The following is a 25,504-nucleotide window of genomic DNA, read 5'->3' as shown; positions in this document are numbered from 1 at the left end:
AGGGATAGGCTCTGTCCCCACACAGCCTCATCGTGATCCTGTCAAAACAGAACAAAACAAACCGTGCTGGGGCCCAGAAGGATCCAGAACAGGGCACAGTGTTGGAGGATCACAAGACGGGAGGCGTGAACACCACCACTTGAATGGGCAGCTGGAAGGGGGTCTTCTTAGGAGGTGACACGCGAGCTGAGATTTAAATGGTGGGAAGCATTCCAGGCAGAGGGAACGGTAAGTGCGAAAGCCCGGAGGCAGGCCCCTGTCTGGTCAGCTGGGAAAACAGCGAAGGGCCTGAACGTCCCTCTGGCCCTGGGAAGAGGGAGGAGTTTGGGTTTTATTGTGAGGACAATAGGGAGCCATTGAATACTCCAACACACACACACACACACACACACACACACACACACACACACACAGTCAAATCCTTATCCTCAGGATCTCTGTTCCTCTCCCCACCCTCGCATCCTCCAGATCTCATCTCCAATGTAAACCTCTTCAAAGACGCCTCTCCCAGACACCCCGGATAAGCAGGTTCCCTCTCATTCATTTCCATACCTGCTCCCCAAACTCTTCCTTTGTACACACAAATAATTCCATAATTATCAAGCTGTGGTCTTGTCTGGTTCCCGGAGCTCAGAGAAGGCAGGAATCTGTATTCCTCCGCTCTCCCTTATATTCCCGCTACCTGGAAGGGTGCCTGGCGGGTAATAGATGTTCCAGAAACACCTGTTGGCTGGAAGGCAATGCTCTTAAGTTTAACAGGGTTTGGGGCACTATTGGCTCACTCCCCTGCAGACACAGATGCCGGGATTGATACAAAGCAAGGGTTTCTCTCTGTTTTGCTGTCTGCTGTGCCCAGTGCCCAGCGCAGTGTGCCGTCCACGACAGGTGGTCGATACGCGTTTGTTGATCGACTTAACGAAAGCCCATGAGGTTTTCCATAAGCAAGATGGGAGTAAGAATGTCCCCCCTCCCAGGTGAGTGTCAGGTGTCTGTGGTCTGTGGTGGGAGGTGCAGCCCCTGCCCTCAGACACCTGAGTCTGATCGCAGGGATTCAACTGCCGTTCCCCTGGGAGCTGAGTCTGAGGGAGGAGACAGCCCAGTCTGCTGGAGGTAGCAGTGGAAACACCAAATCCCCCCTGTGGGGGTTTTTACTCTGTGCCAGGCCAGGCTGAGGGCTGTTCATGTACCGCCTCGCAAAAGCAGCCCTGTGTCTGCCATTTTACAGGTGGGAACACTGAGGCCCAGAGAGGGGCCCAGAGAGACGCAGGTGTCCCCGCCAGCACCGGGCCAGGCCGCCTCCTAAGTCTTAGCCCACTCCCTCGGAAAGGCCATTTCTGACCCCAACTGTCCCCTGCCCGCCCCGCTGCTCCCCACTGTGGGCCCCCAGGTATTTCTTGGTTTCCTTGCGTGTGTGTCTCTCTCTTGGGTCCTCGGGGAGGGGGGGGGAGGGACGACGTTCCGGGAGGGGGAGGGGGACTGGCCGCGAGCCTCAGTTTCCCCACGGGTCGCCGGCCCGGGGTGGGGGAAGGGATGGGTTCCCGGGGGAGGGGGGTGCCCGCAGCCCGGAGGTGGCAGGGGCGCGGCGGGCGGGCCGGGTGGGCGGGCCGGGGGCGGCGGCGCCACCTTAAGGCGGCTCTGCCCGCGGCTCCCGGCCGAGCCCCGCCGGAGGGAGGCGGCTCCGCGCGGGGCCCGCCGCCCGCGCCTCCGCCGACACCGGCCGCGGCTCGCGCGACCTTCCGCGCCGCCCCGCGCGCCCCCCGCCCGGCCTGCGCCCCTCCGCGTCCCCGTCCCCCGCGCGCGCCCGAGGAGGGGGGGGCCTGCCCCGCGCCGCCGCGCCCCCTCCTCCTTTCTCCGGGCAGCACCCCCCCCCCCGGCCTCGCCCCCCACCCCGCCGCCGCCTCGCGCCCCCGGATCGTCGGGCTCCGGCGGCGGCGTGGGTGGGGGGCTTCCGGACCGGCAGGATGTACCCCCAGGGAAGGCACCCGGTGAGTGGGGGCCCGGGCTGCGCGGGGTGGGGGGCGCGGGCGTCCGGGAGCTCAGACGCCGCCGTCCCCCCCAGACCCCGCTTCAGTCCGGCCAGCCCTTCAAGTTCTCGATCTTGGAGATCTGCGACCGCATCAAAGAAGAATTCCAGTTCCTTCAGGCTCAGTACCACAGGTGAGGGGGGGCGGGGGCGCCCCGCCCCGGGGGACCCGGGAGCCCACCTGGGAGCCCACCTGGGAGCCCCCGGGGAGAGCGGCCGGGCCGCTGGGGGGCCCGGGGGGGGGCGGGGTGCGCAGCCAGGCGGGGGCGGGGCCTCCAGGGTGCGGGGGCCGAGGGAGACCCCCCTCCCCCAGGGGCGAGGGAGGGCTTCCAGGTGGCAGCGCAGCTGAGGTGGCTGGGGACCGTCAGTGCTGGGACACTTGGAGCCCGAGAAGGGGCGGGAAGGGACCGGGACCCGGAGGTGGGCCGATAACGAGGAAGCGGGGAGGGGGCCAAGAGCCAAACCCATCGCTTTGGAAACTGGCCCGGATGGGGTGTCCCTGGGTCTTTCGCGGGGTGGGGGCGGGGTGGGGGTAGAGGCGGGGCGGAGCAGGACCCCCATGCCCCGTCTCCTTTCCAGCCTCAAGCTGGAATGTGAGAAGCTGGCCAGTGAAAAGACGGAAATGCAGCGACATTATGTCATGGTGAGGGGGTTTTCGTGCCAGGATGGGGCAGCGGGAGGGCTCCCTGTGAGTAAAAGCGCCTGGGGTGTGAATCCCCACTCACCCTGCCACTCTGGGCCTCATTTTCCCTGTCTGTAAGTTGGGAGCCCCCCAACTCTTACAAACAATGGGACAAGGATGTCCCCTCTCCCCACTGGCATCTCTGAGGGGCCAGGGTCTCTGGGCACATCCTACCTGCCCCCCCTCCCTGCTTCTTCCTCTGGTCTGGCCCTCTGGGCTCCCAGGAGGCTGGGAGGCTCTGCTCCCTGCTGTGATCCCCCAGCCTGGGAGCCCTTGGAAAACCCAGCATCACCCTGAGCAGGGCTGGGCACCCACTGGCCCAGCGTACATCCCACTTGAGTTTTTCCTTTGTAGTACTATGAGATGTCCTACGGGCTCAACATTGAAATGCATAAGCAGGTAACTGTGGTGGGGGGTCGGGGAGGGGGGTGCTCAGTGGGAAGGGTGAGGGTCTGGAGCTTGAGGAGAGACCCAGCGATCTGGCAGTCTGGGGCAAAGCAGACCCAGGGAACAGGGGTCTTACCCGATTTCAGCCTCACGAAGGAAAGGAAAACACTTCTGAACTTCTAGAGATACGGTTCAGCAGAGGCGAGAAGTGGGCGGGGACGGCAGGGGCCAGGTGTCCTGGTCAAGGAGGGCTTATGGCCGAGGCTGGCAGCCAGGTCAGGGAGGAGGTAGGGGAGACGTCTGTCCCAGGGTGGGGGCCCGGCCACACGGTCTTGGAGGAGGTCCCCTTCAGCCCACGGGGTCTGATGTTTGGAGGTGGAACCTGATGGTCTGCGATGGACCTCGAGCTTCTGTTGCTGCTTCGAAGGTTCTGAGGTTGGCTGCGATGTGCTGAGACTCTCCTCAGCTTCTAAGTCTGATTCAAGGTTCTAAGTTAGACCAAAAGGTTCCGAAATTGACTCGAGTTGTTCAAGATTGAGCCCTCCAACCTGAGGCTGAACTCAAGGCTCTCTGATAGATAAGAGGGGCCCTGAAAGATTCTGAGGTTGATGGAATCTTAGATTTGGTCCCTGCGACTATGAGGACAGTGGGCGGAGCCTACTGGGTGGGAAGAGGAGGGGGGGTGGGCTGAGAGGGTGGGGTGGCCTGGGGGTGCCTGCCCTGGTGTGCTGTTCTGGGATGTGCGGGCTCTACGGGATCTGGTGCGCGCCGGAGGGGGCTCGTCCGCCCGGAGCATGGTGTGGTCCCTTGGGTGCGTGAAATAGACTCTCTTGCAGGGTGAGGGGCATGTGCTAGGATCCAGTCTCTGTCCTCCTGCTGGGAATTCAAACTCTGCCCAGACCCAGCACCCAGCACCCAGCACCCCTCTAACCCAGGCAGAAGCACAGAAGCAAAGCATGGACTGGCTGGGCACACACCTGGATGTGCCCCAGCTGCCCCCCGTCCCCACCCACACAGCCCCCGTTGTGCTCAGCCCCCGTGGGGCACCCCTGGCCCAGGCCCTACCCCCGGTGAAACCTGCAAGTAAGACCAGACTGTCTCTACTCCACTCCCTGGATTTCCCTCTACTGCACCCCCTATACTTTGACACCAAATATGGGGGTTTTCTGCACCCCAACCAGTTCGCACCCTGGCACCAGCAGATGTCCTGCGATTTGGCTCAGTTCTGACGCTCTCTGCCTGGAGTTAGTGCGGACCCCCTCCCCCCACCACCCCCAAGTTCAGGGCTCAGCCCCACCGGACTGCCTCCATTGGACATGCCGATCAAAAAGTCTGGGTCTCTGGCCCAAACTCCTGACCAACCAGCTATATATACACGTCAGGGGTTCCCGTAATCCCCTTCTCAGGTTCAATAATTTGCCGGAACAGTCCACAGAACTCAGGAAAGCGGTTCACTTTCCCGGATCACCCGTTTGTTATGTAGGATCTAACTCAGGCACAGCCAGGGGCAAGAGAGGTGCGGAGGGGGCGGGGGCGCACCACACTCCCAGAACCTCCATGGGGTCACCCCCCCAAAGCTCTCCACCAACCCAGTTATAGACATTTGTGGAGGTTTCTTTGACTGGTTAAATCACTGGCCATCGGTGATTAGCTCAACCTTCAACCCTCTAGTAAACTCAGGTACGATCGAAAGGGGCTTGTTGAGGACAGAAAAAGCCCCCCCCCCCCCCCCGCCGTTACCCATCACTGAGAAATTCCAAGAGTTTTAGAGCCTCTGTGCCAGGAACTGGGGACAGAGCAAAGTAAACAGATTTTTTATCCCAACACTACAAAGCCCTCCTGCTGAGTGTGGTGCGTGGGGGTCTCTGCCTGGCAATGGCCTCAGCTTGCAGACAAGACCCAGACCCAGAGACGCGGGCCCCTCCTTTGTTCACGAGGACCCCACGGCTTCTAAGTACCCCATCTGAGTTGGGCGTCTGCGTGGCTGCTTCCTGGGAATCTGTCGATGGCATCTCGCGGCTGGAGTATCCGTCCTTCCCTTCCGGCTCAAGGCCGCCCTGGGCATCAGCTCAGCAGATCACTTCCTCAGCAGCCCCTCCGTCTGCCCCCGAGCCTGTGTGCCACTCTGGCTTCGGTGCCTCCGTTTGCACCTGCTGGTGACAGCCCCCGCCCCCTCCAAGCGTCCTCCTCATTGTTTCCTGCCAGGCCGAGATTGTGAAGCGCCTCAGTGGTATCTGTGCTCAGATGATCCCCTTCCTGACCCAGGAGGTGAGTGGGCTGCTGGGACGGAGGGGAGCTGGAAGATGGGGGGCGGGGGGCTGGCGCCATGCCGATGCCATGGCCACAGGCACTGCCGGGTGGCCTGGAGGGTACGGGGCTGGGGCAGGGGCTTCAGGGACGGAGGGAGGTGATCGCTGACGGTGACGAGCGGGTGCAACCAGGCTGCCTGGGTCCGAATCCTGGCCTCGTGCCCTTGGCGGCTTGCCTTGTCTGTGTCGTCGTGGTGATCAGACAAGCTGATCCGTGCAAGGGTGATACTGGGTGCTAAGGAAGCACCCGATAAAAGTTAGCCCTTACATATGTCCCGTGAAATAAGCCAGTCACCAAAGGACAAATGCTGTCCGATCCCACTCACAGGAGGTCCCTAGAGGAGTCCCGTCCTGTCCACAGAGACAGAGAGTAGAGGGTGGGAGCCAGGGGTGGGGCAGGGGGCGGGGAGCCAGCGTTTCATGGGGACAGAGTCTCCGTTTGGGGAGATGGAAAGTTCTGGAGACGGATGGTTGCACAAGAACGTGGATGTGCTTGCTGCTGCTGAGCTGTGCACTTAGAAATGGTTAAGAGGATAATGCTTATGTGTTTGTAACCACAATAATAATTTTAAAAAGCTGGAATCAGGGCCGGTGACATAATAAGCAGTGTGAACAGCTCACGGAAACTTTAAAAAAAAAAAAAATCGGCCCTTCTAAGAATGCTCTGAGTGCGTGCCAGCCTCAGGACCTTTGCATCAGCTGCCCCTGCTTCCCTCCGGAGCATTCCGTCCGCAAGAGACATGAGGGCAGGTTCCACTGCGGGGTGAATCAGTAGGGCAGCCTCACTGTGATGGGGAACAAAAATTTTGGACCCCACTGAATCTGAGATTTCCTGGAAGCTTGGGATGGAGGGATATCCTGGCTGGGCTGAGATTGTAGACATGGTGTCTGAAGCCGGGGGTGGGGACAAGGTGGCTTAGTGAGTAGGGAGAAAACGGCAGAAATGAAGATAAAAAAAACTAAAGTGAATAAAGACACACATATGTGCCCCAGCGACTCCCTTCTTCTAGATCGAGACTCAGCAAACTGCAGTCCAAGGGCCAAATCCCCCCCCCCCCCGCCTGTTTTGGTTTTTTAAAAAATGTTTTTAATGTTTATTTTTGAGAGAGAGAGAGAGACAAGACCGTGAGCAGGGGAGGGGCGGAGAGAGAGGGAGACACAGAATCCCAAGCAGGTTCCAGGCTCTGAGTTGTCAGCACAGGGACTGATGCGGGGCTCGAACCCACGAACCACGATATCCTGACCTGAGCCGAAGTCCTATGCTCAACCCAGGCGCGCCCTCTGCCTGTTTCGCTAATAAAGTTTTATTGGCACAGGGTCATGCCCACTCACGTGCATGATCTCTGTGACAGCTTTCCTGATAAAATGGCAGAGAAGTTGGGGCGCCTGGGTGGCGCAGTCGGTTAAGCGTCCGACTTCAGCCAGGTCACGATCTCGCGGTCCGTGAGTTCGAGCCCCGCGTCGGGCTCTGGGCGATGGCTCAGAGCCTGGAGCCTGTTTCCGATTCTGTGTCTCCCTCTCTCTCTGCCCCTCCCCCGCTCATGCTCTCTCTCTGTCCCAAAAATAAATAAACGTTGAAAAAAAAAAATTAAAAAAAAAAAAATGGCAGAGAAGTTAAGAACTTCTGACCTGCAAAGCGGAAAATATTCTCTGTGACCCTTTGCCAAAAAAGTTGACCAACCCTTGGCTTGGACACGTTGACACACAGGTGTGCCACACACGGGAGCTTCCTGTGTCTCACACGTCCTCAGGGGGAGCAGCTCAAACCCCCGACCTCAGGAGTGTGGATAAACAGCCTTATACTCATACAGGAGCCACCAGCCACATGTGGCCATTTAAATACACATTAAATTGTATTTCTTTTTTTTTTTCTAAATCCATTTGTTTCTGAGAGAGAGAGAGAGAGGATGAGCAGGGGAGGGGCAGAGAGGGAGAGAGAGAAAGAGAGAATCCCAAGCAGGCTCTACACCAGCAACGTGCAGCCTCATGCAGAGCTCGAACCCATGGACCCGTGACCTAAGCTGAAATCCAGAGTCTCCACTTAGCGGACTGAGCCCCCCAGGTGCCCCTGGCAGTTTCTACTTTCTGACCTGGGTGGTTTACCTGGGTGCTGATTTGGATGGTGGTTCTTTGCTGGGGGCCGTGCTGCCCCAGGGCATTCTGGGCACCGTCTGGGACATTTGTGGTTGTCACCTTGAGGGAGGGGTGCTCCTGGCACGGAGGCAGGGGGGCCCGGGGATGCTGCTCAGCCCCGCCTCCCCCTACAGCAGCCAGGATGCCCCCACAGAGAACGACCTGGCCCCAATGTCCACGGTGCTGAGGGAGACGCTGATCTGGAAACCCCGATTGTTTATTTATTTATTTTTAAAACATTTTTTAGTGTTTATTTAATTTTGAGAGAGAAGCAGAGCGTGAGTGGGGGAGGGGCAGAGAGCGAGGGAGACACAGAATCCGAAGCAGGCTCCAGGCTCCGAGCTGTCAGCACGGAGCCCGACGCGGGGCTCGAACCTACAAACCGTGAGATTGTGACCCGAGCTGAAGTCGGACACAACCCACTGGGCTACCCAGGTGCCCCAGGAAACCCCGATTTATAATTACTGGTTTTCACTGCGCTTGTGGGCCTGTTTCTTTGGCTTTGTGTTTGTTTCACGGTTTAAAATGGAAAGGGAGAGGGGCGCCTGGGTGGCTCAGTTAAGCGTCAGGCTTCAGCTCAGGCCATGATCTCACGGTTGGTGGGTTCGAGCCCCGCGTCGGGCTCTGTGCTGACGCTCAGAGCCTGGAGCCTGCTTCAGTTTCTGTCTCCCTCTCTCTCTGCCCCTCCCCCGGTCGTGCACCGTGTGTGTGTGTGTGTGTGTGTGTGTGTGTGTGTGTGTGTGTGTGTCTTTTTCAAATATTCTGTGTCTCCCTCTCTCTCTGCCTCTCCCCCCCTCATTCTCTCTCTCTCTTTCTCTCTCAAAAATAAACATAAACATTGAAAAAATTAAAAGAAAATAAAATGGAAAGGGAGAGAGACAGAAGAGAAATAACAAAGCTCTGGGAACAAGGATGGGGTGGAGGGAGGCGGGGGGCCTCAGCGGGCACTGCCTGGCTGGGTGGGGGCTCCCAGCAGACGGGGAGCCTGAGCACCCCCTTCCCGGCCCCCCACCTCCCAGCATCAACAACAGGTGCTCCAGGCCGTGGAGCGGGCCAAGCAGGTGACCGTGGGGGAGCTGAACAGCCTCATCGGGGTGAGTCCGCCCAGCCCCTGCCCTGCCCTGGGGAGACCCCACCCCTGGGTCCCCGGCACCCAGTAGGTGCTAAAGCTGGAGGGTGCCGGGCGGGCAGCTGGCCTGGGCTCCGGCCTCCCTGGAGACTCTGGGGGACCCCCACCCACCCCCCACCCCCCCGGCCCAGGGGCCCTGCTGGGCGCCTGTGTGGCCCGGCCCCGGCCCACCTCTCCTCTCTCCAGCAGCAGCAGCTCCAGCCACTGTCTCACCATGCTCCCCCCGTGCCCCTCACCCCTCGCCCCACTGGCCTGGTGGGTGGCAGTGCCACGGGGCTGCTGGCCCTGTCCGGAGCCCTGGCCGCCCAGGCTCAGCTGGCCGCCGTTGCCAAGGACGACCGGGCAGGCGTGGAGGCCGAGGGACCCAGAGGTGAGCGGGGCAGCACGGGGCGGCCCTGGCCCGGGAGGGGGGTGGGGGAGGGGGGAGGGTGGCATGGGGACTTAAGTGTGGGGGAGTGAAGGAGAGGGCCTGCAGGGCTGTCGAGGTCAACTTCACTCCTCACTGGCTGTGTGTCCTGGGGCGAGTTACTGCCCCTCTCTGGGCATCTACCTGAATGGTTCAGGAAAGGAACCATCCACTCCTTTGCAAGGGTGTTGGAGAAGGGAGATCCTGAGCCTGGAAGAGGGCTCTATCAGCTGGAGGGGTGTGCCCTCTGGCACCATGGGCTGTGAAACCCTCACCTCTTCTCCTTCTCTCTCTCTCTGCCTCACCTCCAACCTGCCAGCGGAGAGAGCTCGGAGCAGGGTAAGTCGAAAGGCATCCGGGAACTTGTGTGATATTGGCCTTGCATTCGAATGTGGCTGAAGCCAGTGCCTCTGAGCTGCTAAGGTCCTCCCAGCAGGATGCCCGCCCAGTGTTGCAGCTGGGTCGTCTGGAGCGTTTTGGTACAGGGGATGCCCCTACCCCTAGAGTTTTCTTTATGGAAGGTTTTCAATCGCGAGCTGGCTTTTGGGGGTTTTGTTTGTTTTTTTGCAATTGAATAAATGCATGCACGTGGCACCTTCCGCTCGTGAACTTACCTAACATCATCCACTCGGTATCACCATCTATCAGAGCGGTGCCCAATGGAAATAGAGGTGAGCCCTGTGTGTAATTTTTTTAAAAACTGCTTAATTTGGAAACAGTTACCAATGCATCGGGCATTGCAAAGAGACGTGCAGGGAAGCCCCGTGTACCCTTGACCCAGCCCCCCCCAACCATAATGTCTCGGGTAAAACAGTACAGGATGCAGGAAACCGCACACAGGTGCAGCCCACAGTCTTCCTCAGCATCCGTCATTGTGCTGTGAGCTTGGTGTGTGTGTGTTTTGGGGGGGGGGTTCCGTGTGGGTTTTTTTGCCTTTGTTCGCAGCATCACAATCTACTATGTGATTGCACATTTTCTAGTAGCCACGTTTATTTATATTTTTTAATTAAAAAAAATGTTTTAGCGTTTATTTTTGAGAGCGAGAGCACACGCGCACGTCAGCAGGGGAGGGGCAGGGAGAGAGGGAGACACAGAATCCGAGGCAGGCTCCGGGCTCTGAGCTGTCAGCACAGAGCCCCACGCGGCGCTCGAACCCACGAGCCTCGAGATCATGACCTGAGCCGAAGTCGCATGCTTAACCGACTAAGCCACCCAGGCGCCCCTCTCGTAGCCACGTTTAAAAAGTTAAACAGATGAGATGAATTCCGATAGTATATTTTACTTAACGTCATGTATCCAGAATATTTCAACGTATAATCGACATGAAAACTACTAATGGTATGTTTTATGTCCTTTTTATTGTGCTAAATCTCCACGATCCAAATGCGTTTTGCTCTTAGAGCTCATCTCAGCTTGCACCAGGCCCCCACTCCCACCCCCTGCCGCCGGGGACACTGGGCAGTGTCTGGGGACATCTGTGGTTGTCACGACCACATGGCTTCTGCCCTTAGAAGGTCCCATTTCCCAGATGCGAAGCTTGAGGCACAGATCTTGAGAACAGCGGTGGGGACGCTCAGTCTTCGCTGGGCCTAGGGATGGGCATCTCGATCCCCGTGTCTCTGTTATGTGTGACACGTATGTTCGTGTATGTTTAAGTACAGGTGACAGTGGTACCAGTTTGCGTCCCCGCCCTGGGCCCTGTCTGTTTAACACAGTGTGTTGGAGACGACTTCAAGTGGCCCTGTCTCACCTTTGGGTCGGAGAAGAGAATGCCCAGAGAATACTCAGCTGTAAATGCCTTTGCCCAGGCGGGGGTTAAGTTTGCGATAAATGCTGCCAGTTGCCAACGTGCCTTGTTTGTTTAATGTAAGGCAATTGTGGGCGCCCGGGTGGCGCAGTCGGTTAAGCGTCCGACTTCAGCCAGGTCACGATCTCGCGGTCCGTGAGTGCGAGCCCCGCGTCGGGCTCTGGGCTGATGGCTCAGAGCCTGGAGCCTGTTTCCGATTCTGTGTCTCCCTCTCTCTCTGCCCCTCCCCCGTTCATGCTCTGTCTCTCTCTGTCCCAAAAATAAATAAACGTTGGAAAAAAAAATTTTTTTTTAAATAAAAATACATAATATATTATATAATTATACAAATATATATATCATATATAAAATATTTTAAAAATATAAGACAATTGCTTAAAAAAGTATTTTTAAATGTTTTAATTTATTTTTGAGAGAGACAGAGCGCAAGCCGGGGAGGGGCAGAGAGAGGGAGAGAGAATCCCAAGCAGGCTCCGAGCTGTCAGTGCAGAGCCTGACGTGGGGCTTGAACCCATCAACTGTGAGATCATGACCTGAGCTGAAATCACGAGTCGGAAGCTCAACCGACTGAGCCCCCCAGGTGCCCCGAAGACAATTCCTACAGAGAAGGGGACCATGTGGAAAGGGGGCTGCACTTGTTTGCCACGGTTGTTAGACCACATTAGCACACACTGCATGGCTTAAAACAACACAGATTTGTTCCCTCCCTTGTTCTGGAGGCTACAAATCTGAAACCGAGCCGTGAGCCCTTCTAGCGTCTGGTGGCCTCTGGGCTGGGGGCTCCTTGGCCTGTGGCTCAATCATTCCGTCTCTGCTTCTGTCCTCAACGTGGCTTCTCCCCTGTGTGTCTCTTTCCCTTTAAGGACACCAGTCCGGGGCGCCTGGGTGGCTCAGTCAGTTAAGGGTCTGACTTCGGCTGAGGTCACGATCTCACGGTTCGTGGGTTCGAGCCCCGCGTCGGGCTCTGTGCCGACACCTCGGAGCCTGGAGCCTGCTTTGGATTCTGTGTCTCCCTCTCTCTCTGCCCCTCCCCTGCTTGCCCTCTGTCTCTCTCAAAAATAAACAAACATTAAAAAAACTGAAAAAACAGGACCGTAGTCCCCTTGCGTTAGGGCCTCTCCCGACCCACAATGCCCTCATCACAGTTCATCACTTCTGCGAAAACCCTACTTTCGGATAAGGTCTCCTAGTGAGGTTCTGGGTGGGCACGTAACTTTGGTGGACCCTGTTCAACCCCGTAAAGGGACCGTGACCCCCTGACCCTTGCCCCGAGCCCCCTCCCATCCAAGTCTCCTGAACGACCCCAGTCGTTTTGCAGCGCCCCCTTCCAGAACCAGGAATCCGAGGCAGGCTCCGGGCTCTGAGGACATCTGTCTGTCTGGGGACATCTGTGGCTCTCACGACGAGGGGTACGCCTGGCATCGAGTGGGCGGGGCCAGGGTCGCTGCTCAGCCCCCACAGTGCCGAGTGGGGGGAAACTCAGGGACATCCTGGGCGTTTCTGAATTTCCCTGCACGAACGTGGGCTCACCGCGCGCCGGGCCCCGCGTCAGGCTAAGCGTCCGCAGCTCGCTCTATCGTCCCCGCAACCCTAGGAGGCGGGCACTGTTGGCGATGATCCCCGTTTCACACGGGACACGGGACACGGGTTGAGCGTGCGACAGGTTGCGTAACCTGCCCGAGGTCTCAGAGCCAATGAGAAGCCGAGCTGGGATTTGCGCCCAGCCCGTCGCCTCTCTGCCGGCCGATTTCCGCCTCAGTGATACATTGAGGCCATCTTTCCGTGCGGGCACATCTCTGACGTCTCTACTTGTCTTTTTCTTTTTTAAGATGTTATTTTTGGGGCGCCTGGGTGGCCCGGTTGGTTAAGCGGCCGGCTTCAGCTCAGGTCATGATCTCGCGGTTCGCGTGTTCGAGCCCCACACGGGGCTCTCTGCTGTCGGGGCAGAGCCTGCTTGGGATCCGCCGGTTCCTTGTCTGTCTGCCCCTCCCCCTCACTCTCTCTCTCAAAAAAATAAAAATAAAAACACTGTTTAAAACTATCTTTAACAAGAGATTTTATTTTACTATTTTTTTATTAAAAATTGTTTAATCTTTGTTTATTTTTGAGAGAGAGACAGAAAGCAAGTGGGGGAGGGGCAGAGAGAGAGGGAGACACAGAATCCGAAGCGGGCTCCGGGCTCCGAGCTGTCGGCACAGAGCCCGACGCGGGGCTCCAGCTCACGAGCCGTGACATCATGACCCGGGCCGAAGTCGGAGGCTCAACCGACTGAGCCACCCAGGCGTCCCTCTGCTTTCTTTTTTAAGCGGCTTGCACGCTTTGGCATCTGTGGCCTGCTCTATTTCCTGGTGGCCCATCTTGCTGAACGTGGCTTTGAATCCTGCGTGTGGTTTGCACAGAGCCACCCAGCTCTCAGGGCCCAACGTCTTACCTGCCCATGAAATCAGGCTTCAAGATAAGATCTCAGTTGAAGAAATGGTTCCATCCCGAACTGCAGTGCTTGAGAAATCACTGTGTGGGGCATCCCCTGTGTACAGCTGGAGAGACTGAGTCCCAGGGAGGAGAAAACTGTCCGAGGGCACACAGGCAGGTTGATGTTGTGTCTCTGCGCTGGCGCACCCAGCCCTTGACCTTGGAAGGTTGGTTGTCGACATCTGGTGGGCTGGCTTGGCATCCTGCCTCGGCCCCTAATTCGCTGTGCAGCCCTGTCTTCCTCGGGCTCGGTCTCCCTGTCTGTGCAATGGGATTAATCGTCACTTCCCCAAAGAACTTGCTGTGGGGTCAAGACCTTAGCATCGAGCCTGCCCTTGGAAGGTCCCATTTCCCAGATGGGAAGCTTGAGGCACAGATGCTAAGAACTGTGTTTGGGGACCCCCGGTCTGGGCTGGGCCAGGACGGGGTCTGGGGCCCCAGGGCCCTGACCCTTTCTCCGGCCCTTGTGTCTCTGCAGAGCGCGTCCCCCTCCCCGCCTGAGAGTGTGGCGGAAGAGATGCGACCCGGTGGCCCAGGGGGCAGTGGGAAGCCGCGAGCTGAGGACAAGGATCTGTCGGGACCTTACGTAAGTGCGGGGCCAGCGGAAGATGGGTGGGCCCCCCAGCCCCGCCCCTCAGGGCCTCCCAGAGCCCAGCTCTGGCGGTGACCCTCTCACTCTGGGGCCTTCCATAGCTCCCCACTGGGCACGGAGCACTGAACGATGAGAGGAGCTGTGGGGCCAGGCCCAACTCTAGTAGCCTCTGGGGCACACATCTGTTTGCCCACCTCCTGGCTTTGGCTCCGGCTCTTCAGCGCTCTGGCATTCCCCTCCCTCTGCCCCTCCACGAGGCACAGAATACTCTCTCCGGGGCCCTCCTCCTGGGTCAGGACCACCCCCGCCCCTCACTGCACCTGCCGTTTCCTCTCTGGCGCCCCAGGGGCCAGGCTGCAAGGGGGGGCTGGGACTGGCTGGCTGGAAAGCACCTGTCCCATCTGCAGGGACAGCCTTCTCCTCCCAGCTGCCTGCTGGCAGGCCCAGTGTTGGCCAGTCCTGCTGTTTCTCAGAGATGCCTTCGATCTTTAAAAAACATGGCAGCCTGTTCTATACCCGTCAGCAACGGGTATTTTAAAGAAGAAAACTGGAGATGGGGCGGGGGGTGGAGGGCAGGGGGCAGTCATCCCCCCCCCCCCCCCTGCTGGGAGATGTGGCCTTCAGGCTGCAGCCTGGGTCTTCCCTTCCTTTTCCAGCCAGACCAGAGGGCAGCCCCACACGCCAGGGTTTCTCCCAAGGGCAGTGGGGAGCCATAGAAGGACGTAGTACAGATGTGGGGACAGGTGTAAAGAAAGTCCTCTGGGGCAAGCTTGGAAGGCTACCTGGAGGGGGCGAGGCTGAAGGCCAGGAGCCTAAGGAGGGGATGAGGTCTGTGCTAGGCCATGGGGATGGTGGTGGGCAGACGATCCCGAGAGCTTGACTGGCTCCGTGGAGAGAGAGCCAGGTGGGAGTTTATGGATGAGTCCTGGTCCCCGGCCGTCCCATCCCGTCACCAAGGAGGAGACGGGGACCCAGGGAGGGCCGGGAGGCGCTCGGGGGGCCCCACAGCAAGTCTTGGGCCCTAAGTTCCATCCCCTCATTTTTCTCCATGAGAGCCCCGCCCCCAACCCCTTGCACCTGAGCAAATGGCACCTTCTTTCTGAGCTAAGCACATGGGCCTCCGAAGCCCCAGAATCCCAGTCAGACCGCGGCTGGCGGTCTCCTGAGATCAGTAAGGGGGCACGGAGGTAGCGGGATGGCCAGGGCAAGCTCTTTCCCCCGTGTCCCCCCAGGAGAGTGATGAAGACAAGAGCGATTACAACCTGGTGGTGGACGAGGTGAGTCGGGGTCTGGGCACAGAGGGTGGCAGGCTTTCCAGAGTGTCGGGGGACCCAGAGGGAAGGGGGGGGGTCCTGGCCCCCTCTGTGGATGGCTGTGTTGAGGGTGATGTGGGGGTAGGGGGAGTAGGGGATAGAGGGACACCCCAGGCTGACCCCCTCTCCATAGCACAGGTGGGGAAACTGAGGCCCAGAGAACCCTGGCAATGGGGCAGCAGACGTAGCATCCGGCCCTGGCTCACTGTGTGACTGGGACAGTACGCCCCCTTCCGTGGCCTCCCTTTTCCCCATCTGTTTAATGGGGGACAACAGAGCCAAGCCCTTACACAGTCGTTTCTATGTGGGTTTACGGAATATGTACTATCAATCCCATTTTACAGATGTGTAAAGTAAGGCACGGGGGCGGGGGGGTTCATAATCCTCCCAAGGTGGATCGTAGGGACCCAGGCTGGAGTGCGGGGTGGCGTTGGGGAGGGGTATAGAGAGAGGGGCTCTCCTTCTTTGCCCAGTTCACCTCCACTCAATGTCACCTCCTCAAACCCAGGACCAACCCTCGGAGCCCCCCAGCCCAGCTATCACCCCATGTGGAAAGGCGCCCATATGCGTCCCCGCCCGTCGGGACCTCGTGGACAGTCCGGCCTCTTTGGCCTCCAGCCTCGGCTCCCCGCTCCCCAGAGCCAAGGAGCTTGTCCTGGTAAGGAGTAGGGGAGGCCTTGAAACTCACTTTCCGCACCCTGGGGACCTGGAAACAGATGCCACCAGATTAGATGTCGAGCAAAGAGAAACCAGCCCGGCTGGGGTCTTTCCGGCGGGTTGTCCAGCATTTCCTTCATGATTATTTGCCACCTTCCTAAAAGCTGCCTCGACTTTATCCAGGTATTTCCCCCAAGTCCACGCGCTCTGTTGAACCTAAGTACATTATCAAAAGACCACTCACCCTCTTAGGGAGAAAGGGAAGCGTCTCTTGCAACAAATAGGAAATCCCTTGGAAATAAACACACTCAGCTGCAGAATGGCTGCTCTGGGACTGACTCCAGCCTGGCAAGTGTTAAGGCCCTGGAGAAGAGGGTTAGATACAGCAGCCCCACCTGAGAGGTTGTCCCCTGTTTCCCCCCACCCCTTCCCGAAAGGCAAGAGCATTACTATGGGAACAACTTTCCCAGTGCCGAGTGTAGGAACCCCTCAGAGCACGCCCCTTAGGCATTCACAGCCGGGCTCCGTTTGGTCCCACCCCTGCCCTCACCAAATCTTCCCCAGACCCCTGCCCTGCGCTTACCCAGCTTACCCAGAGAGTGCGTCGGTTTCTAGGCCTCCCCTCCCAGCAGGTTGCTATGGCAACCGCCGAGGCTGGGGCTGATGGTTGCATCTCCTGTGACCTCCTCCACTCCGGGAGGCCAGAGGGGGAGGGGCAGCTCTGCTCTCCGGGAGAAGCCCCCAGAAGGCCTCCCTTGTCCCACGTGTCCCCACCCACTCCCCCTCGTGGAGTGGGGTCGGCAGGAAACACGTGATTGTGTAGTGGAAAGACGGGACGGGGACGGGGACGGGAAGTTTCTTGAAAGGCAAAGGAGGTGACAGCAGAGAGACGACAGCGCGTGTGCTCCTCCTTGGAGATCCCCTCCCCCTCTCCTCAGGTGTCCCCGCAGGGAGAGACAGCTGCAGGGGCACCCCGCCCCCTGAGAGCAGCCAGGGGCACCCCAGTGCTGGCTGCCGGTCCCTCGCCTGGGTGCAGGCCTGTGCTCCCCCCCTCCTGCGTCCTCCGACTGTCGCATTCTTCCGCAACGCCCGCTCCCTGCCCCGTGTGCCCTTGCTTGAGGCCTGTCTACACCCGCACTCCTCATACCTGATCCTGTGCCCGCTGGGCTCTGGCAGCGGGTGCCGGTCCCCCTCCCCACGCCGTGTGCAGCCCTGCGGGCAGTGCGTGCCCATTCCCACTCTGCTGCCCGCCTGGCGCTCCCGGCCTGTGGACCCCGCGTGTCCCTGTGCTCAGGGCATCAGCGGTGGGGCCCATGCCCTTGAACCCCACGTGCTCGGCGTGCAGACACCTCCTGTGAGCCCCCCCCTAGCTCCCTCCTCCGGTGCCAATTTCTCACCAGATCGTGGGCAGCAAGGGGCCAGGTGCTGGTGCCAGGGTGGGGGTGGGGCGTTCAGTCCGGACCTTTCTCCCCAGAACGATCTTCCCGCCGGCACTCCCGCCCCCAAGTCCTGCGACTCCTCCCCGCCCCAGGACGCGCCCACCCCAGGGCCCAGCTCAGCCAGTCACCTCCGCCAGCTTGCCACCAAGCCAACGCCTGGCACGGACAGTGTCGGTGAGTGTCCACTGGGGCCTGAACAGGTCTCTTCTGGGGGGTTGGATTCAGCTCTGGGATGGCCTTGACCCCTTCCAGGACTCTGAGGCCAATGCCGCCTCACCCCGGGGCCTCGGTTTCTTGTCTTGGCTGGACGGCTGGGGAAACGGAGGCCCAGAGGGGAAGCGATCTACTCCAAGAGGTTTAGCCTTCTGCACGGACAACACAAGCTTTGGAGTCAGACAGCCTGGGGTTTGAGGCCGGCCTTGGATACTGCTCGTCAGCCGCATGACCTTGGGCAAGCGACTCAAACTTTCTGAGCCTCAGGTCCCCCCTCGTTAACGTGGGCTCTGCTGTCATATGGCCAGGCCCTGCGCTGGTTCTGGGTTCCCAGAAAGAAATCAGCCCTGGAACGCGCCCTTGAGGAGTTCCCAGATGGTGGGGACGGAGACGCAGACCCCTAAGCTTCCAGCCCCGTGTGATCGTGGCGGGGATAGAGGCAGTGAGCCAGAACGGGCTAGGGGTGGGGCGAGCAGCAACATCCTGAGATGTTGCTGGACTTTGGGTCTACTAGGTGTCGAAGGGTGAGTAGGAGTTCAGCAACCGAGGAAGGAAAGGGAACAGCATATGAGCCAGAGGGAACGGTATTCTCAAACATCTGGACATATGACAGGGTGTGGTGGATGCTGGACCGGAACGCAGCAGCCCCGAAAGACCAGCCAAGGCAGTGGAAGGCCGGATCTGGGTCCAAGGTGTCTGAAGACCTATCTTTGTCTCTTCTCACTCAGCCCTGAGGAGCCCCCTGACCCTGTCCAGTCCCTTCACCACCTCCTTCAGCCTGAGCTCCCACAGCGCCCTTAACGGGGACCTCTCTGTGCCCAGCTCCTACGTTAGCCTCCACCTGTCCCCCCAGGTCAGCGGCTCTGTGGTGTATGGACGGTCCCCCATGGTGAGTCCTCAGTGTGGGGGCACCGGGAGGTATCGGAGGGCACAGGGGCTGGGGGCCGGGAGGAGAAACCAGTTACACAGGAGGAGACAAGGGGATAGGGAAAGGGACGGGACTCCTGGCTTGGCAAGTGCATGCGGGGAGATGATCTGAGGGTCTCGGGAGCCCCACAAGCTTAATACAAGTAACATGTAACTGGGACGAGCAGCTGTGCTTATGCCGCATTATGAGGAGCAGGGAGCCCCAGCCACGGGGCACAAGGGGCCCATTCAACCTCCTGGCAGAGGGCATACAGTTGTTGGCCCTGATTTTTAAGGGGCTGCGATGATTCTGGTAGATTACTGGTGAGGGACTCGCCTGGGGAGAGGACTGGAAGCGAGGTCTCATGAGAAGGAGTTGAAGGAATAGGGCCTGAGACCCTGAGCTGGGGCGGAGGGAGCAGACAGGGACTGGGTGGGCCCCAGAGGGCAGCACAAGGACAGATGGCTGACAGAGTGAGCCACCCTGGAGTAGACCAGGGGGCCTCCAGGGGGAAGAAAATGCTGTCACGGGGGGCATCCCAGACCCAAGGGATGTTGTGCAAAAGGGTCAGTGAGTGTTTTCTGCAAGAGGCCAGACATGAAATGGTTTTGGCTTTGCCGACCAGTTGGTCTGGGTCAAAACTACTCCCTTCTGCCTTCATAGCTCAGAGCCACCATAGACAACATAGAAATGAACGGGTGTGGCTTTGTACCGATAAAACTTTATTTACAAAAACGAACAGGGGGCCATAGTTTGCCAGCTCTTGCTCTAGAGCCGGTCAGACTCTTCGGGGTCCTTCCAAGTCTGGGATTCTAGGATTCCCTGGGCAGAGGCTTTGGGGTTCCTTCAAAGTGCAAGCCTCTGCTCTCCTGTCTGTAGTGCAGCGGGAGGAGAGGGCATCTCTGCCTTCTTAGGGAGGGGCTGACTGGGGATCAGATTGGGGATCCTCTCATAAACAGAGAAATAAGGCAGGTGAGCATGGGGGGAGGCAGAGGTGGGTTTGAGTCACCTGCCCCAGGACCCTTCCTCTTTGGCATTTTGGCAGATGGCATTTGAGTCTCATCCACATCTCCGAGGGTCATCTATCTCCTCTTCCCTGCCCACTATCCCTGGGGGGAAGCCGTGAGTATTGGCTCAGGGATCCCTGCCTCCTGTCGGGTGCTTACATTGTGGGGTGGGGGCTGGGGTTCCCTGCTGTCTTTCCAGAAAGTCTCTGGAGAGAGAGGTATGTAACAAGAAAAATGCAGAAACGGGGGTGGGGGGTACTTTTGCCTTCCCCACCCCCACCCCGGAGACATTCGGCATGTCTTTGACATTTTTGGTGGTCAGGCCCACATCCGGCCTCTATGGGGCCTGGGATACAGTTGTACATTCTACAGTGTGCAGAATGCCCCCCCCCCCAACCCCAGGGCGCCGCAGCCCCAAGTACCCAGGAACTCTCCGCCATGATGGGAATGTTCTATACCTACAGCTGTCCAACCTGACTGCCATTGGCCACCTGTGGCTTTCGCCACTGAGAAACTGAAGTTGTAAATTGATTTCAGTCTAACTGGCCACCCGGGGCTGGGGGCTCCCAATGGGCCCCAGTCTCTGGAGCTCTCAAGGCGTCTCCCTGGATCCTCGCTACTCAACACGCATTTACTCGGTGCCTGCTTGCCAGGCTGCGGGCCACGGGCTAGGCCACGCTGACTGTCCCGTCCGTCACCGGGGATCCAGGGTACCCCCCCCCCCGAACCCCCGGAGCGGGGCGGGCACCCGGCCGGGCCGCCACCCCCAGGGCGGTCCCCTCCCCGCGCGTCACCGCCCTCCTCCCGTGCAGGGCCTACTCCTTCCACGTGTCTGCCGACGGGCAGATGCAGCCGGTGCCCTTCCCCTCGGACGCGCTGGTGGGCGCGGGCATCCCGCGGCACGCGCGGCAGCTGCACACGCTGGCGCACGGCGAGGTGGTCTGCGCCGTCACCATCAGCGGCTCCACGCAGCACGTGTACACCGGCGGCAAGGGCTGCGTCAAAGTGTGGGACGTGGGGCAGCCGGGCGCCAAGACGCCGGTGGCGCAGCTCGACTGCCTGGTGAGGGCGGGGCCCGCCGGCGGGGGCGGGGCTTGTCCGCAGGGGCGGGATTTCCGGGCCGCCGGGGGCGGGGCTCGAGGCTCGGGGAGAGCGGGGGCGGGTTGGGGGGGCGCCGCGCGCTTGGGGGCGCTCTCGGGGTTGGAGGCCCCGTCGGGGAGGGCCAGCCCCACACCGTCGCTTCTCTCCCGTCCCAGAACCGGGACAACTACATCCGTTCCTGCAAGCTGCTGCCGGACGGCCGCAGTCTGATCGTGGGAGGGGAGGCCAGCACCCTGTCCATCTGGGACCTGGCGGCGCCCACCCCGCGCATCAAGGCCGAGCTGACCTCCTCGGCCCCGGCCTGCTACGCCCTGGCCGTCAGCCCCGACGCCAAGGTCTGCTTTTCCTGCTGCAGCGACGGCAACATCGTGGTCTGGGACCTGCAGAACCAGACCATGGTCAGGTGGGTGGCCCCCCGCGCCCCTCGCTTCGGTGCTGGAGCAGAACCAGCCCCACGACGGACGCCTGACGCCTGGGCCCTTCTCCCTCCAGGCAGTTCCAGGGCCACACCGATGGTGCCAGCTGCATCGACATCTCCGACTACGGCACTCGGCTCTGGACCGGGGGTCTGGACAACACGGTGCGCTGCTGGGACCTGCGGGAGGGCCGCCAGCTGCAGCAGCACGATTTCTGCTCTCAGGTGCCGCAGTGGGTCTGCCGGGAGGGCGATGGAAGCTTCAGGAATCCGGAGCCCCCTCCCCTCCCCACAAGGCACTCACTTCCAGAAACTGAGTGGGGACCAGATACCTGTGACCCGCGTCCATCTTTTGTGTCCTTCTCACAAATCCATAGGCCTTACCCCGCCCCCAACCCCGTGGAAACACAAAGGCACTGATTCAGAGTAAGCTGTGGGTCTACTAAGACCCTCAGATCACTTTCCCAGATGCTTTTGCTAAGTCACGCCCCCATTCATTCCTTCCTCTTCTCTGGTAGCCCAATTCTCTTCCCAGCCTTCAATCTCTTGACCCGACTGAGAGCTCCTGACCACCCCCCAGGATCCACTGGGGAGCCACTGATCTAGGTCGGCGGGGAGAGGTCGACATAGGAGTCGGGCAGAGAGGTCTCCGTTGAGGGCTCTGTGAGAATCCAGGCTAAAGGATGAAGTGAAGGAGCTGGACAGGATCTGGAGTCTCCTCATGGCTGAACAGAGTCACCCAGATCCTCTCTCCCACTGCCTTGGGGGCAGGACGTGAGCTCCTTGGCCTGACATTTAAGGCCTCTGTGCTCTAGTCTCTCACACACACACCATGCCCTCAGATGCGTCTAGACCTCTCCACTTACTGTTCCCTCTAGCTGACGTGCTTTTCCTTCCCTCTTCTCCAATTGGTGAACTCCTACTCATCCTTCAAAACCCATCTCCATTGTTGCCCCCTTCCTTGAAGCCTGGAGATAGTAGCTAACGCCCAAACTCTTTCTGTTCTACCTTCTCTTTTCTTTAGCTTAAAAGTTTCTCTGATAAGGAACTCAAGGGTGCAGGTGGATGTGGCTGTCCATCCCCTGGCCCTGAGACTTAGATGGGTTGTTCTCTGGGGACCCCATGGTGAGTATCTGTCATCCCACCGGGCCCCCGTCTTTGTGCAGGAACTCTGTACGGGCAGGAGAGCACACGTGAAAACTTCCCGTCTTCTCTCTGCTGTCCATTGGTGGTTCTTTCCACAAGCGTCCCGTCCGTAGGACTTCGACAGGGTTAGGATACAACAGCCTAACTCTGCCTCGCTTGGGGTGGGGCACGGAACGATGAGGCCACTGAGTCCTTTCACGTCCAAGCAAAAGGAGGTGTTGGCAAGCGGGGAAAAGTTCCGAGCTGGGAGTCCGAAGGCCTCGTCTTTCACGGATCTCTGACCTTGAGCGCGCCCTGGCCTCGAGCTTCCCTTCCGCCATCTGTTCAAGGGGGGCGACTGTCCTCGCCCGGCTTCTCCCTCTCCCTCCTTCCTTCCCTCCCAGAGCTGTTGTGCGTTCTGAGCAGATAATGGATGTGAGGCCCCAGGGTTCCGTGTAATTCTGATTAATATTAATGATCCGACATGCAGTTGCCTGCTGCGTTCCAGGCCCTGGGCCAGCTGCCTCTCCTCGCGGGGCTGCCGCGGGAGAGCGGTGGGCCCCTCCCCTGCGCCTCTGGGCCTCCTCCAGCCTCTGCAGGGGGGGTTCGATGTCCCCTCTTTCCTCTGCACCCCCAGATCTTCTCCCTGGGCCACTGCCCCAACCAGGACTGGCTGGCCGTCGGCATGGAGAGCAGTAACGTGGAGGTCCTGCACGTGCGCAAGCCCGAGAAGTACCAGCTGCACCTTCACGAGAGCTGTGTGCTGGCCCTCAAGTTCGCCTCCTGCGGTGCGTGTGCCTGGAGGGCGCGGGGCGGGGCGACCGAAACGCCACACCCACCGGACAGCCCCCACAACAACACACAGGACGCCCAGCGGAATTGCAGCCTTTCCGTTTAATGTTTATTTTTGAGACGGAGAGACAGAGCGCGAGTAGGGGAGGGGCAGGGAGAGAGGGAGACACAGAACCGGAAGCGGGCTCCACGCCCCGAGCTGTGGGCACAGAGCCCGATGCGGGGCTCGAACCCCCGAGCCTGGAGATTGTGACCTGAGCCCAAGTCGGACGCTTAATCGACTGGAGCCACCCAAGCACCCCCTCGGTGGAATTTTGAATCTTAACGAATCGTTGGTTAGCGGAAGTTTTTCCCAAGTGCGACCCAGGACATGCTTACGCTGAAAAGCAACTTATTTGGTAATGCAAATATATCCCCAATATTGCCTGACATACACTGACACTAAAAAAAAAAAAAAAAAAAAAAAAAAAAAAGCAGCCAAATGATTTTCAGCATAAGTGTGCCCCAAGTACCGCACGGGACACGCATGCGTTAAAAGAAAATAAATAATGAAATCCTTGGGGCACATCTGTATTAAAATGGTTTGTGATTTATCTGAGATTCAAAGGTACCTGGGCATCTTATGTTTTATCTGGCCACGCTCTCCTGGGGGCTCCCCCTTCTTGAAGGCCAGATGGGCCCCCGCCCCCGGGGGGCCTTGACTTCACCATCTGGAAAATGGGGGGGAAGGAGGGGCCCACTGTTCCCTTTGTGAGAGCGGAGGTGCCAGAAAGAAAGGGAGAGACCAGGCCTGCTGGACCCTGTCTGCCTGCGGCCCACAGCCGGGGGCGGGGGGAGGGGGGGCTCTCTGGTCTCTCCTGCTGGAACCCCCTGCTCTCCCTCCCCCAGGGCGCTGGTTTGTGAGCACCGGGAAAGACAACTTACTGAATGCCTGGAGGACGCCATACGGAGCCAGCATTTTCCAGGTACCCAGCCGCGTGCAGCCACCGCCCTGCAGGCCAGGACGTGCTGCACGCAGGGGCCCCCCGGGGTGGCTGAGCTGGTGGTTAAGCCGCGGAACTTCCCCCGGGTCCTGCGAGGTACCCCCCTTCCCCGCCAGCCAGCTACTAAAGCAGGGTCTGCAAACTGCAGGCTTTAGGCCATGTCCGCATGCAGCCTGGGTTCTTTTTGTGCGTGCTTCCTTTTTTTAATACATTAAGACTTGCCATCGTGACCATTTCTAAGCGCACACACACTCACACTGTTGCGTAACCACCCCTGCCATCCGTCTCCAGAGCTTTCCATCTCCCCAAACTGAGGCTCTGTCCCCAGGAGGCACGGACTCCCCGCCCCCTGCCCCATCCCCTGGCTCCCACCGGCTACCCTCTGTCTCTCTGGACGGGACTCCTCTGGGGACCCTCTGTGATGGGGTCACGCAGGACGTGTCCTTCTGTGTCTGGCTTCTGTCACTGCTCAGTGTCCTCCGGGTCCGCCCACGTGGTGGCAGGCGGCAGGCTGTCCTTCCTTCCTGAGGTTGGGTCACAGCCTGTAGTCTGGGTGGATTGCGTCTTGCTTATCCGTCCACCACTTGATGGACACCTGCTTTGTTTCCGCGTTCTGGCTGCCGGGAGTCGCGCTGCCGTGGACGTGTTTTCATTGCTCTTGGGCAGAGAGGTCTTGGGGTGGGATTGCTGGGAGCTGTTTCACCTCTGGACTGTCCTCCAACTTTTCCATCCCATCAGCAGTGTTCGCGGGTTCAAAACTCTCCGCGTCCTCAACAACTTGTTATTGTGTCTTTTTTTGTTACAGCCATTCTAGTGGGCGTGCAGTGAGTTTTACATCGTTAAAGGGGTTTAAAACGAAAGGACGATAATGTGACGTAGATTTATTTGGCCCCCGGACTTGTTGGCTAGAGACTCATTTGGACCTTTGGCAAAGCCTGAAAACTTACTGCCGGGTCCTTTACAGGAAACGTTTGCTGGTGTAGGGTCACTGCGCTGTAAGCCTCGGCTGGCCCTCTGCTGTGCTGTGTGGCCTCATGCCCGGTCCACACCCTCTCTGAGCCTCCTAGGAAAGGGCGGGGCTTCAGTTGTGGCTCTCTTGGTGTCACGAGAACAGGGGACCCGCCCTTCCCAGGATCTGTCACCTGTCCACCCAATCCCACTGGCCCTGCCTCTTCCCTCTGAACGTCGTGCAGGGCGGTCAGGGGCACGGACCGGACACCAGACGGTGCTCGTATGGGCCACGCCTCACCTCCCCTTCTCTCCCTCCCCCACCCCTGCCCATAGTCCAAGGAGTCATCCTCCGTGCTGAGCTGTGACATCTCCGGAAATAACAAGTACATTGTGACGGGCTCGGGGGACAAGAAGGCCACGGTGTACGAGGTGGTTTACTGAGCAGCCCCCCACCTTCCTGCGCCCCTGGCCTGGCTCCTGGGGAGGGGCATCCAGGACAGAGAGCCCGGCACCCCGTCCTCGTTCATACCCGTGAGCGCCAAGCCTCGTCTGCCCTCTGGCTGGCTCCCTGCCATCTTCCCCTGCTGGACACGGCGCTGGACGGGGCAGGTGGACTTCGGGGAAATAAATGTGCTTATCACAACTACCTTTCTGTCCCGGG

At 59.4% G+C, this 25,504-nt stretch overlaps 1 protein-coding gene across 2 annotated transcripts; it reads left to right on the top strand.

Annotated features, from left to right (window-relative positions):
• The first annotated feature begins 1,680 nt into the window (after window positions 1-1,680).
• Window positions 1,681-25,489, top strand: TLE2 (TLE family member 2, transcriptional corepressor). Of its 2 annotated transcripts, none has more exons than XM_045491415.1 (20): window positions 1,681-1,985; window positions 2,060-2,157; window positions 2,603-2,666; window positions 3,060-3,104; window positions 5,298-5,360; window positions 8,554-8,628; window positions 8,850-9,033; window positions 9,389-9,408; window positions 13,827-13,934; window positions 15,173-15,217; window positions 15,762-15,911; window positions 17,385-17,523; window positions 18,291-18,451; window positions 19,515-19,591; window positions 20,289-20,538; window positions 20,733-20,980; window positions 21,070-21,217; window positions 22,755-22,905; window positions 23,798-23,874; window positions 25,177-25,489. In XM_045491415.1, exons 1-20 carry the CDS (start codon window positions 1,962-1,964, stop codon window positions 25,282-25,284), a joined length of 2,235 nt encoding a protein of 744 aa, XP_045347371.1. In that variant the 5' UTR covers window positions 1,681-1,961; the 3' UTR covers window positions 25,285-25,489. The 2 variants fall into 2 exon arrangements, with proteins under 2 accessions (XP_045347371.1, XP_045347372.1); XM_045491416.1 differs by having other exon boundaries at window positions 1,713-1,985; window positions 8,853-9,033.
• Window positions 25,490-25,504: the final 15 nt, after the last annotated feature.

The sequence above is a fragment of the Leopardus geoffroyi genome, chromosome A2 (genome assembly GCF_018350155.1).
Source record: "Leopardus geoffroyi isolate Oge1 chromosome A2, O.geoffroyi_Oge1_pat1.0, whole genome shotgun sequence".
NCBI classification, from domain to species: domain Eukaryota; kingdom Metazoa; phylum Chordata; class Mammalia; order Carnivora; family Felidae; genus Leopardus; species Leopardus geoffroyi.
The sequence above is the reverse complement of the archived record's forward strand: the minus strand, read 5'-3'. Positions and strand labels throughout refer to the sequence as shown.